This window comes from Zingiber officinale, chromosome 10A (genome assembly GCF_018446385.1).
Source record: "Zingiber officinale cultivar Zhangliang chromosome 10A, Zo_v1.1, whole genome shotgun sequence".
Lineage (NCBI taxonomy): Eukaryota > Viridiplantae > Streptophyta > Magnoliopsida > Zingiberales > Zingiberaceae > Zingiber > Zingiber officinale.
The window spans coordinates 73,146,687-73,160,879 of record NC_056004.1 but is presented as its reverse complement, the minus strand read 5'-3'; the positions used below and the strand labels follow the sequence as shown (position 1 = coordinate 73,160,879).

The 14,193-nt window shown below is 42.0% G+C and overlaps 1 protein-coding gene across 1 annotated transcript; it reads left to right on the top strand.

The window, feature by feature from the left end:
* The first annotated feature begins 10,309 nt into the window (after nt 1–10,309).
* Nucleotides 10,310–12,896, top strand: LOC122026704 (pyruvate decarboxylase 1-like). The gene is made up of 7 exons (XM_042585432.1): nt 10,310–10,352; nt 10,438–10,910; nt 11,011–11,174; nt 11,251–11,901; nt 12,148–12,268; nt 12,364–12,552; nt 12,726–12,896. Exons 1-7 carry the CDS (start codon nt 10,310–10,312, stop codon nt 12,894–12,896), a joined length of 1,812 nt encoding a protein of 603 aa, XP_042441366.1.
* Nucleotides 12,897–14,193: the final 1,297 nt, after the last annotated feature.

The window sequence follows — 14,193 nt, the reverse complement described above, 5'->3', positions numbered from 1 at the left end:
ATCCTAAATTGAAGGGTTTAAAATCATTTCAAAATTGATTTGAAAAACCTTGATGAAGCTTTTCTAGTGATAGCATTCATCATTGAATAAGGTGATACAAAGATGAGTTAACTTTGAGCTATTTCAAAGACTTGTGAACTTTGTATCAAGATTGAAAAATGTAAGCTATTTTCATAGAAAACTATTTTTCCATGATAGTATATGTTATGAGGATGTATCCTAAAAAATTTTACAATTTTTGAAATTTTCTGTGATTTTCTAGAGGTTTCTGAATTTCGGGAGAAGAAAAATTCAGAAATCAGAAATCAGAGGTCGTGGACCGATCAGGAGGTTCCCTGATCGGTCTAGGTCTGTGTGATCGGTCACTGGACCGATCCAGAGGGAGCCTGATCGGTCTGGTGACTGATCAGGGCGTGCCAAATTGCTGAAATTCGACTGGTTGTCTGAAATTTCAGCTCGGGAGTTGGTATTTTGAAGGTTTGAAACTCTCCAAGACATTGTTGGTGCAATGGTCAAGGGGGAGTTGACCTTTAGGGGGAATTTTACCTATTAGTCAAGGGGAGTTGACTTTTAGGGGGAGTTTTTACTCCTAAAGACTTGAGTGATATGGGATTATCACTAAGTTAATTATTGGACCTTAGTATCAAGGGGGAAATTAAGAGTTTCAATGAAAGGTATGGGACTTTCATTAGGAAGAAACTCTTGACCTTGATTCACTCTTTTTTATGTATGTCAAAAAGGGGGAGAATGTCTCATTGGAGTTTGAGGAGAATGGAGAATGTCTAGAGAATGTTCAGGGAAGAACATTGGAAAACCTAAGTTAGGTTATCGAGTTAACCTAACTTGATTATGAGTTTGATTATGGGTTTTGTCAAACATCAAAAAGGGGGAGATTGTTGGTGCAACCTTAGGTCAAGGTTGACCTGGTTGACCAGACTCGAGTTGACTTGACTCGAGTTGTGTTTTGATGTTTGACGAGTTATGTTTGACAATGTTTGACGTGAACAGAAAAGTTGTATCTTGATGTTTGACAAGGATACAAGCTTGGGAGATTGTGGGTGCAACCAGTGGTCAAGGTTGACCTGGTTGACCCGAGGTGAGTTGACCAGACATCTGGTGAAAAGTCCAAGCAGGGAGCTTGGCACGGGAAAAGTCAAAGTATGGAGACTTGGCACGGAGAAGTCCAAGTATGGGAACTTGGCAAGTGGAAGTCGGAGAGGGCTCGGTAGCTCGTTCTCTGGACCGGATGTGGAAAGTCCTGGTGAGTGAAGCCAGGCAGACGGATAAGTCCTGGTGAGTGAAGCCAGGCAGTGGGAAAGTCCTGGTGATTGAAGCCAGACAGTTGGAAAGTCCTGGTGAGTGAAGCCAGGCAGTGGGAAAGTCCTGGTGAGTGAAGCCAGGCAGTTGGAAAGTCCTGGTGAGTGAAGCCGGGCAGATTGGAAATCCTGGTGAGTGAAGCCAGGTGAAAACCCTAGTGAGTGAAGCTAGGTGAAAGTCCTGGTGAGTGAAGCCGGGCAAGGGAAAATCCAGATGGATCAAGGGTGATCGGACATCTGGTGTTGAGAAGGTCAAGTAGGTCAAGGGAGTGACCGGATACTTGACACGAAGAGAAAAGTCCAAGTGGGTCAAAGGGATTGACCGGACACTTGGTGGGGAGTCTTAGCAGGTCAAGGGAGTGACCGGATGCTAAGCATGATGTACCAAGAGGTCAAGGTTGACCGGATATTGGTTTGGACTTGGTTTGGGCAAAAACCAAGACCTGGATCGGTCTGGAGACCGATCAGAAAGCGATCAGTGTGCCTCTGTGAGCTTACTGATCGGTCTGGGGATCGATCAGCAGGAAGCCTGATCGGTCCCCGGGACCGATCAGGGTACGCACAGAGAGTTGGGCAACTCTCTGTGAAAGCATTCTGATCGGTCTGGGGACCGATCAGCATAGAGCCTGATCGGTCCCCACGACCGATCAGATCAGCCCCAGACCGATCAGGGTGATGCCTGATCGGTCTGGCCCTAGCCGTTGAGAGACAACGGCTAGATTCTTCTGCTGTCTTTGGCCTCTGTTCTTCTCGCAGGTGGAAGCAGGCTATAAAAGGGCTAAGGGCTTCTACAGTGGAGTCTCTCTCTTACACTTCTTCTTCCTCTCTGTTCCTTCTTGCTGCTACTATTTCTCTAGAGCTTTGCTGAGCTCTCGTCTAAGCTTCGCGTGAGCTTCCTTTCGGTTGGGTTCCTGCTATTGTAGGCGTCGCTTGAAGCTGATGCTTCATCCAGTCGAAGAGAAGGCAAGTAAGCGAAGGTTTTACAGTTGTATTGTATTTTGCTTCTTGCTGTACTTGTACTCCTTCTTGCTGTTGTAAGTTTTTGTGGCGAGGTTTCTCCACCCATAAGGAGTTTATATTAGCCGGTTTTCTGGGGACTCATCCACCGACTGATTGATAGGCTTCGTCCACCTTACGGACACGCCGAGGAGTAGGAGTATCATCTCCGAACCTCGTTACATCTTCGTGTTGAGGTTTGCTTCTCCGCTTTCGTTTCTATTATTTTTATTTCCGCTGCGCTAACCTTGATTTGTAGAAAGAAACGCGAATTTGGGGGCGGCTATTCACACCCCCCCCCCTCTCTAGCCGTAATCCATCGATCCTAACAATGGTAACCCTAGGTGGAGGAAAACCCTAAGGGGCGACAACCTTAGGTCCTAGGGGGTGGTAACCCTAGGTAGAGGAAAATCCTAAGGGGGGTAACTTAGGTCCTAGGGGGTGGTAACCCTAGGTGGAGAAAAACCCTAGGGGGCGGTAACCCTAGGTCCTAAGGGGTGGTAACCCGAGGCGGAAAGTCCAATCGGTCTGGAGGACCGCACTGACATCAGGTAAATCTCCTGAGTAGAGTAGGTGAGGACGCGTTCCCTTAGAGGGAACAGTAGGCGTCGGGTCGACCTAGGGTTTCTGGTCGGAAACCCGAAGTCAGACTCGGACAGTCCGATGACTGTCAAACTTCATATTTATCATATTCATATTGTTGTTTTGTGCTAACTTTGTGTTGCAGGGTGTTTTTGGTAATTAACATATCTTGCAGGGACCAAAGTGCAAATTTGGCCTCGAATGAACAGTACCAAGGCGCCTCCATGGAGCTAGGAGGCGCCTCGGGTGCAAAACCTGAGCTGGCTGCGAAGCAAGCTTCAAGGCGCCTTGGTGAACAATGAAAGACGCCTTGAACAAGCTGATGAAGGCACCTTGGATAGGCTGAAGGCGCCTTGAACAGGATAGAATTCGACCAGGTCGGTTCTGATCCACGCGGGTGATGCGGCCAGCCTGGAGGCGCCTTGGAGGGGTTTAAGGCGCCTTGAACACCCTTTATAAGAGGGATCGACCAGCAGCTTGTGACTAACTAATTACAAGTGATCGTGCTTCAATTGGCTGCTAAACGCGACATCCCGAGAAAGCTTCAACTCGACTCGACGACCCGACACTTCGATTTCCTTAGATTCTGTAGTCGGTATTGTATTTCTTTATTTAGCAAATTGTTCTAAATTTGTAATATTTTTCGATCTTATAGTTGTTGCCCACGGAAAGCGATCAAGGATCGCGGGCCTTCGAGTAGGAGTCGTCACAGGCTCTGAACGAAGTAATTCCCTTGTGTCTCTGTGTTTGATTATTTTTCTTATTCCGCTGCGTATTTTAACTCCGATAGTTTTACGAATCGAACGAAATAGCCGCGAGCACTATTCACCCCCCCTCTAGCGCTTCTCGATCCAACATGGTCAACCTAAGGTCAATAGCTTCTCAAGCTCCTTCCGGTGACCACCTTGTGTTGCTCGTACCCTCCTCGTAACTCCGTCTCAAGTGGACCTTCCACCGCTTCATTTTGTACACTACAAAGGTGAAACTCAAGTTACATTTGAGTCTAAACTATTTACAACAGGAAATAAAATAGGAAAGGCACGACGCGCAGGTTGCATATCATATACAACACGCATATCACAGAAAATGGCACGCGGGCCATAATATAAATTACAACATAATTTTTCAATCAAATTGGGGTCTTTGGGCCATGACTATCACAAAATGATACATAATTCTAAATTATGTAATTTCCATAAATTTCTGTAGTTTTGTCTAATATTTTTATGATTTTATGAGTAAAAATTCCCGGCGGTCCCGTTTAGCGATTTTCGGACGCAATCGCGGAACGAAACACCTTGCGGGGTTAGGGGCAGCACCCCTACCCGCGATATAACCATCGCGAGTGTTCCTAAGCGCTCCTACAATGCCTTAGCCTGCTGTCCCAAAATGATTTGGGGCGAAACCTTGTCGTTTCGGAAAAATTTTCTTGGTAGTCGAAGCCTACAAGTGTTTAAACTCTTGTGCTTCGCTTCTACGAGAAAAATACCCATAAAATCTATAAAAATAGTAAATTTACAGAATATTACAGAACTGATATTTTTCATAAAAATACAAACAAAAACTCGTACGCGCTTCGCACGTGGCTCTGATACCACTGTTGGGTTTTTCGGGCCGCAAAAACCGCTTTTTGCATTGCGGAAACCCCGAAACCCCGCCACCGGATCCGTGCGAAGAAATAAAATTTATGTAAAACTTCGAGTATGAGTTTCTAGCCTAGATCTAAACTAGATCTACAAAGGAGAAAAGCTTTACCCTTGATGCGATGCCCTTCGCTAATCCCGCTCGTCCAAGGTTCGTCGGATCTCGAGAGTATCAAAGTAGATACTCCTCTATGTGTATCCACACAAGCAAGAGATGGAGAAACCAAACAAAATGTGTGCTAGCACCTTTGAAAGGTTCAGCCAAGGTGGAGGAGAGGGAGAGAAGAGAGAGCTTGAGGAAGAAGATGAGAGTTACCAAAACAAAAATGAAACTCACACAAGCACTAAAAGTGGCCGGCCACTTCCAAGAAAGGCTTTTAAACCTCCATGGGATATCAAGAGTCACAACTCTTTATCTCCCTCATGAGGTGGCACACACATGTGCTAGCCTTGATGAGGTGGCACATCATAATTAGCCCACTTAATGCCAACTCACAAATGAGGTGGCTAATGGTCAAGTCAAACTTGACTCTTCATCTTCCTCTCAAGTCAAGTCAAACTTGACCACTTCACTCCCATAATTGATCAAATCTAACCATTGATTCAAGTCAATTTTAATTTAATGAATCTCTATTCATTGAATTAAATTGGCTCAATGAGTCTAAGTCCAAATTAGACTCATTTAACACATGAACCAAATTGAGTCCAACTCAATTAGTTTACTTTGGATTACTCTTAATCCAATTTGGTTCATCATATGAACCTAATCCTCTTGGTTCATCAAATGAACCTAATCTCCATCTAATTTCCCTTTGTGTGTGACCCTATATATAGGTTCTTATAACATTGGCAATGCTCTTAAACCCATTTAGAAGCATAAGTAATGAGCGGTATCTAGCAACACATCATTACTACCCAAGTTATAAGAATGTTGAGATCCGACATCACCTTGTGACTACTAATTGTGACTCTTCATAATATATGACAAGTTTCCTTCTATCCTTGACATCTAGATCGATCAATGTGAGGCATAAACCGTGTCATCCTCTAATCAATCTAAATCTTGAATCTCAAGTAGACTCACTTAATCAAATGAGCTCAGCATCTCATATTGACTCATTTGGACATGGTCATGCACTTAGTGGTCTCACTCTATCAAGAATATTGATGTCTCTCCCGTCATATAGGAGGGATAGATCCCATCTACATCACTCACATCCCTCCGCATAATTCGTTACATACCCAGTAATTGCCTTTATAGTCCACCCAGTTACGGGTGACGTTTGACGAAGCCAAAGTATGTAACTCCTTATATAGGGAACCATGGTGACTTTAGGTCCAAGGACTAATAATCATACTAATAGCCACATGAGAAAGTATATGACACTCATATAACGATCCATGATACTTTCTCATGGCAGGTCATTCAGTATACATTCTCCAATGTATACCCATGTATCAACTTGATATCTTTATATCCATAACTTGTGAGATCAAGTCATCGAGTTGACCTACATGCTAGTCTCGTCGCATTAACATTGTCCCTGAATGCTAATACTTGACTAGGAATGATTAAGAGTAGTGTTCTCTATATCATCTCACTATCAATTTAACTAACCGATTGATATAGGTAAGAACCTTCTACTCAAGGACGTTATTATACTTAGTTATTTGACACCAATACAAGTAAGTATAATAACCATAAACAAATGCCTATATATATATAAGAATATGATACAATGAGTCCATACAACAATCATCAAATGATTGGCTCTAGGACTCTAACTAACAGCACGAGAGTGACCTAAAAAGGTCTATATAAGAGACTTCAACTAGTAGCTTCAAATTAACTCCTCTACTCTAATTCATGACCTTTCGGTTGCTATGACATCATCCTACTCCTATGCTGCAACATGCTAGTGCTTGACTATGACCAACTGTTATTGACAAACTAACACTAACACACAAGTGCTGCCACTTCGACATATTGTGTTGGTAACATTTAATTTAAAGTAATTTAGTTTATTGCTAAGGAAGTGTAGGTTTGTTATACTTCCTCTTTATTTTTCTTTGTACTAAATTATGATTATTTAGAAGATTACACATCGGAAGGTCCAAAGGACTTGGGTCTTGGAGTAGGAGTCACCGAAGGCTCCGAACCAAGTAAAAATCGAATAAGTTTTTTTTACTTAATCGTTTATTTTTTTGTTATGCACTTGCACTTATTTTTAAAATCCCAAAAAAGAGTGACTTTTCTAAATCACGTGATTCACCTCCCCCCCTCCCCCTCCCCATCCCCATCCCCAAATGTGCTTATGATCCTACAAGATGACCCTGTGTAGTCAACTAATGGTGATTGTCGGAAATGTCGAGGTAATTCTTTTTCAAGGACCCCCTTAGAGAAAGGTGTTCCTTGGGCATTTATCTCGTTAGAAGCATGAGTATTTCACTTGCGGTCCCAGGGTAACATTTCCCTTACTTGTGAATCATGGGAAGCTTCTCCATGAAGTGCATCACCTTCGTTAATTGGGATCACCGATGATGGGACCCCCAAAGAAAGGCGGAAGCACTTGATCCACTTGAGGAAGCACTCCCTCTAAGGGAGGGAGGCCTCCTGCCAATGGACGTTGTGAGAAAGGGTACTATTATAGAAATCCAATAATATCTCGGAAATCATTTAATTAACATTCTCTTATGTAATTACTGCTTCTCAGCCATAGTTTTTTTCCTTATCGGAGTTACGATTGTCAGAAGTCCTTCTAGTATTAACCATCATAATGTCTTGGCTCAGGCTTCTCATAGACGACACCAATTTATTCCTACCAAAGTACAATGGATCGTCAAGCCATCAATCAACAATCTAGTTGACGAACACGAGCTCGGATGATCATCGATGAAGAAGATGAAGGGACCTAGAACACACTCAAATGGAGGGTTAGATTGATCGTGGGATGGATCCCTAGGTCTTTCCAATGCTCAAGTTAGGATTTGCATGAGATGATGTGTGAAAAACGAAGGAGAAGGAAGAAGATAGAACATGGTGGAGTCCGCTCAGAAATCATGGAATGCCTTGTCTTTACCTTCATGAATCATGAGTGATTGTATGGCCCTCTGAAGAGTATCCCCATGTCGGCTGGAATATCATCATCACAGGGCCTGTAGAGAAGACTTTATCTGATAGCCGTTGGTTGCCTTCCCACTCACCTAGCGCCATGTGTCAATATGAGAGGTATCTAAGGGATCGGGTATGACAACCTTGTAATCGCCCCATCTTCTTAGGATGCCACGCATTCTGGAATATTCGTTGTTACTGCCAATGATTCCGCGTAGAGCATAAACCTATTTGAAGGATAAGGAAAACGACATCGGTACGCAATGGGCTTGGAGGAGATGATGCTGAGATTCACCTTTGAAGGAGAACACTGACAACTGAAGCTGAGACGAAGATGTCGTCAAGGATAACGGGGAAGACTGAGAGGGAGTCTACTACTAAGATAGAGTCCGAGTTTGAGAGAGTGTGAGATTGAGATGAAATCTACTTTTGAGACGGAGTCCGAGACTAAGATGAAGTGGATGGGGGTACTTAACACTCCTATGGGTCAAGTTTGACTTGGTGTGACTTTGACAGGTCAGTAGGACTCTTGACCCATGTAAGAGCAAAAGGAAGCCACCGCATCAGGGACATTTGAGACACTAGTTTGGCATACCAGAGAACTTTCATGTCATGGAAGGAAGGGAGTTTCTAGGCTTAAGTACCAGAAGGGTTTTAATGGAATATCTCCCATACTCGGTTTTATTGAATATCTCCAATACGCCCTAACTAGTGTGGATCTTGTCATGAGAAATTGAGTTCTTTGTTACCACGCCATGTGGCTTGGACCGTATGATTGGAATGAGACAGGAGGCTCAAGATAACCTCTAGAAGAAGCCTCATCATTAGCATCCAATGATCAGTACTTTATAGGCGATGCACCAAATGCATCATAAATCTTAGAGTAAGAATAAAGTCTCAAGATCATATTTATTTTCTTGCATGTGCTTCATTTATTTTTTATTTCAGCTTTTATTTATAACTTTAATATTATTCACGCATTCTACTTGCCATTTAATATTGTGTTTGAGATTTTATTTGTGCAAAAATAAAAAATAAGCGAATGCTCCCTTAGATTGAGGATTATAATTCCAACATTAATTAGTATCATCTCATGTTAAATGATGCATATTAGAATTACAAATCTAATACACGTGCATTAGTCTAAGTTAATTTGGAAGTTAGAAATCACATGATCAATATAACTACCATAGAAAATTTAAGATTAACGAATTAAAATAATCTACATTTAAATGAATTGGAATCTTACATATCAGTGAATCCTCTGAGTTATTAGAAACCATATGTTTTTTAAATGGTAGCTTTTCTAATGTAATGCCGTACACGGTAATGTATGAAATTTTAAAGCAAAGTTCCTCATCCACTTTAATGTGGTCGGTGAATTAATTATGAAATCAGAAAAATAATAAAATATTTATTTAGCCAAAAATTAGAAGAGGAAGTTTCTAAAATCATCAAGGCACGCTTCTCTTCTTTTTATAAAAGTACATCCTGAATTTATTTTGTTTCAAAAAATAATCACTATTTAAAAGAAATTATTATATTTTTTTATTGAAATTAAAGAATATTTTTATTGAGTTTAATCTTCTATGCTCATTAATATAGTTATTTTCTCCTCTACAGTGGTCAACTGCACGGTAGATAAAACGAGTATGATAGACTCAGTAAAAGTTATAAACATTATGCTGCATTTAATTGAGAATTATTTTTGATAATTTTAATTAATTATCTAATATTATCAATCGAAAATTTTATTTAATTTAGATAATCGATGATTCAAAAGTAATATTCTATGTTCGACATGTCAATAAAAGGGTACATTAAGATTTTTCTTAATTCCAGATTTAATAATATTTTTTACCTAAAATATCAAAAATGCGTCGAAAACTTAAAGAAAAAATAAAATATTTTTAAAAAAAAAAAGAAAAAAGATGTAAAAACTAAAAAAACCAAAAAAAATAGATAAAACCTAAAAAAATTTAAAAAATAATAAAAAATGTAAAAATAAAAAAACATAAAAAATTAAAAATAGAAAATAGAAACAACTTAAAAAACATAAAAAATAATAAAAAAACATTAATAATAAAAAAAAACATTAAAAATAAAACATAAAAAAAACATAAAAAAATAAATAGAAAAACGTAAAAAAAAAGTAAAAAAATATAAAAAATTAGAAAAAACGTAAAAAAAAATAAAAATAAAAAACGTAAAAAAAATGAAAAATATAAAAAATGTAAAAAATAAAAAAATGTTAAAAAAAAAAATTGTTAAAAAATTAAAAACACATAAAAATAAAAAATCTTGAAAAAGAAATAAGTAAAAAAACCTATATGTATGGTTGATTTTGTAACTGAAGATAATATAATAAAATATTAAATTAAATTATTCATTAAAATCTTTTAATAAATAAATTTTTATTGTATTAAAAATTAAATTGAACCAAACAACATTTGATTATGATTTAATCCTAATATTTTTATTTATGTAATTATCAAACGTATCCTAAAAATAATTGAAATAAAATAAAATATTACTCATATATCTAAAAATCAGTATTACCGTACAATATCGATAGATAAATTATGAAAATATTTTATCTTTATAATTGATTGATTTATTTATATTGATTGATTAAATGGTCCAGTATTGTAATGTGAGAAATGCAAAGGTTAATAAATAGTAGTTACATTGTGCAGGAGGTTGGTAGTTGTTTCATTTTCTTTTGGTGAAAATATTAATGGATGGATTTATTTATTTATTTATAGAAAAGTCCTTTTTTTTACTATAGATATTTCTAATTGCTTGCATTCTCCGAACCCCAAACAGTTCGGCGGAAAGTCGCCAGTCGCGGCCATGAAGGGAACCCTCGGCCACCACCTCGCCCGGCGCCTGGTCCAGCTGGGCGTCCAGGACGTCTTCTCCGTTCCGGGCGACTCCAACCTCAGCCTCCTCGACTCCATCGTTGCTGAGCCCGGCCTCCGCCTCGTCGGCTGCTGCAACGAGCTCAACGCCGGGTACGCCGCCGACGGCTACGCCCGCGCCCGTGGAATTGGCTCATGCATCGTCACTTTCAACGTCGGAGGGTTCAGCATCATCAATGCCATCGCCGGCGCCTACAGTGAGAGCATCCCGGTCATCTGCATCGTCGGCGGGCCCAACTCCAACAACTACGGCACCAATCACCGCATCCTCCATCACACCATCGGCCTCTCGGACTTCTCGCAGGAATTCCAATGCTTCAAAACTATTACTTGCTTCCAGGTACAAACAAGCAAATAAATAAATACACATGATGATCTTCTCTAAACTAAAGATCCGATCTTGCTGCGTTTCTGAAACGTGTGCAATTAATGGAAAACAGGCAGTAGTGAACAACCTCGAGAACGCCCGGGAACTCATCGACACTGCCATCTCCGCCGCTCTGAAACAGAGCAAGCCCGTGTACATCAGCATCTGTTGCAATCTGGTTTCCATTCCTCACGTAACATTTAGCCGCGAACCGGTTCCCTTCGAGCTCGCTCCGGAGTAATTAAGCCGCCTCTGTTTCTCCCAAATAAATGGATCTTGCCTTTCAATCGAATTTGGTTGTTTAAATTGATAGGTTAAGCAATAAGGCGGAGTTAGAAGATGCGGTGGCGACGGCGACGGAGTTGTTGAACAGGGCAGTGAAACCGGTGATGGTGGGCGGCCCCAAGTTACGGGATGCCGGTGCAGTGGACGACTTTGTCGATTTGGCGGACGCCTCTGGCTTCGCGATCGCGGTGCTTCCCGCCGCAAAGGGGCTCGTCCCGGAGCACCACCCGCGGTTCATCGGCACCTACTGGGGAGCGTTGAGCGCCCCTTTCTGCGCGGAGATCGTGGAGTCCGCCGACGCCTACGTCTTCGTGGGCCCCGTCTTCGACGACATAACCACGTTCGGCTTTTCCCTCCCCCTCGACATGAAGAAGAGCGTCGTGGTGGAGCCGGAGCGTGTGGTGGTGGCCGGCGGGACGGTCTTCGTCGGCGTCCGCCTTAAGGACTTCCTGCGAGCGTTGCAGGAGAGGCTGAGGAGGAACACCACGGCCTATGCCAACTACTGCCGGATGTTCGTTCCCGTCAGGCAGCCGCCGAACTGCCAGCCCGGGGAGCCGCTGAGACTGAACGTGCTGTTCACCCACATCCAAAGGCTGCTCTCCGGGGACACCGCCGTCGTCGTCGACACCGGTGACTCCTGGTTCAACTGCCAGAATCTGAGCCTTCCGCAAGGCTGCAGGTACACTCGATCAAATGGTTTCTAGTTTTAGATGTATAACGAAGACAAAAATAACGTACAATTCAAGAAATTGATTTCAATTGTCAAATATTTACCATATTCAATAATTTTTATTACTATACTTGTCATATTACTTTTATTGAATTGTATAAATATAATCGTGAGCAATATGAATTGCAATTGTTTATTTGTTTTCTTTATACCTGCATTGCTATTTTTGTGTCTGCGTTCATCGCAATTCTCCAGCTACGCTTCGCAAATGTCGTACGCATCCACTGGATGGTCGGTGGGAGCCACGCTGGGTTACGCGCAGGCCTTGAACGGCAAGAAGCGTGTCATCGCCTGCGTCGGAGACGGCAGCTTTCAGGTATACCTCAGAATTACGTACGTATACTAATTTAGTACGTACATAGATCATTTGTTAAATCGATCATGCACCTTTCCGCGATCGATCGCACATAGATGACTGGGCAAGAGGTGTCGACGATGCTGCGATGGGGGCAGAATAGCATCATCTTCCTCATAAACAACGGCGGCTACTCCACCGAGGTGGAGATCCACGATGGACCTTACAACGTCATTAGGAACTGGAATTACACTGCCTTTGTGGACGCCATCCAAAATGGCGAGGGTAAATGCTGGACCATGAAGGTAATTAGTTAATATATATATATATATATATATATATATATATATATATATATATATATATATATCAAGAAGATACATATTAATTATGATGCTAATTGATTGATATCGTAATTAAGATTATAATAAAGATGACAGTTTTGAGTAACAATGTATGTGGAATCAATCGAATGCAGGTGACGAACGAGGAGGAGCTCAAGAAAGCCATGGATGCGACGATGGGGAAAATGAAAGAGTGCCTGTGCTTCCTCGAGGTCATCCTTCACAGGGATGATACCAGCAAAGAGCTGCTCCAGCTCGGCTCTAGGCTTGCTTTGGCTAACAGTAGACCCCCCAAATACCAATAAATGAATATATATACATCAACTAATATCATTGTTCCATGACTAAATAAATATATATTATCTATCACTGGTAATTGAATATAAGATAATAACTTATTGTGCCATCGACTATTTTTATAACACTTATTATATAGCATTTTCTTCGTAGTTTTTTTACGTAGAACGGAACTCAACGCTGAAAGATGTGCGAATACCATTATCAATTTTATGAGCATATAATAACTAAAAATAATGGAATGAATAGAAATAAAAATTACTTAGATTCATTTAAATAAGATAAAATAATATTAAGTAAAATAAAATAATATAAGTATAATAATTAAGTGATCCCGTCTGAATCGCCGAACCAAGGGACGCTGGGCACGTGACGCTCTCCTAGTCGATGGCAAAGGCCTCCGAAGCTCCGGCGATCCTGCACAGAAGTCGGGCCGGGAAGGGGTTCCCGGCGGCGACCCTCCGACGCTCAAGTCAGGTAAGTAGTGGAAAAAGGAGCTCCCAAGCTTGTAGAATACATACCTCCGGCGAAGTCTACGGTTCTTTATATAGGGCGATGAAAAAGTTCCTACACGCCTATCGAGGCAATGGCGTATCCGCAGCCCATGCCTCGGTGTGTGCCTGTCAGAAAACTTACCTGACGTCATACTGCAACAGTCCCATCGCGCCTTCGATGGGACAACAAGACACCCGTTGTCAGACTAAGAGTATGACTTAGTCATGTGACTTGACGGCTATCAGAAGATGTTCCTGTTCTCCTTTACCGCCGCCCGGGACGTACGTCCGGCCGGCTGGATGGAGAACATCGTCCGGACGGCCTTCATCCCCTGCGCCGGCCGGACGGCACGCCCCTCACATCTCGCCTGTCGCTTGTGCTGCGATGCCGGGGAGACTTCCAGGCGAGTGACTTCCTCTCGGCTCTGAGACATTGTTTCATTGAGCGTCGGAACCCCAACCCGGTCAGGGCGCCTTTTACTACCGAATGTCCATTGGTCGGCCGATCGGCCTTATCCATTTCTTCCAAGTCCGGTCGGCTCACCCTTCTCCGGCGGGCTACATGGCCATTTGACCTCCACGTGGCGTTGACCCCTCGTTAGGGGGTCCCGGGCTCTTACCACCGGATCACTTGCCTTCCCCTCGAGTCTAGTCGAAGGAGGCGAAGTCCGACTGACTGGACTGCCGATCTGACAGAACAACGATAATTGTATTGGGCCGCTCGGCCAAGTCTAATGATGCTCGCCCGTTCGGCGATATCTGGTCCGTGCCTTGTGGTCTCTTGGACTCCATGTCCTATGCTCTCCCCTAC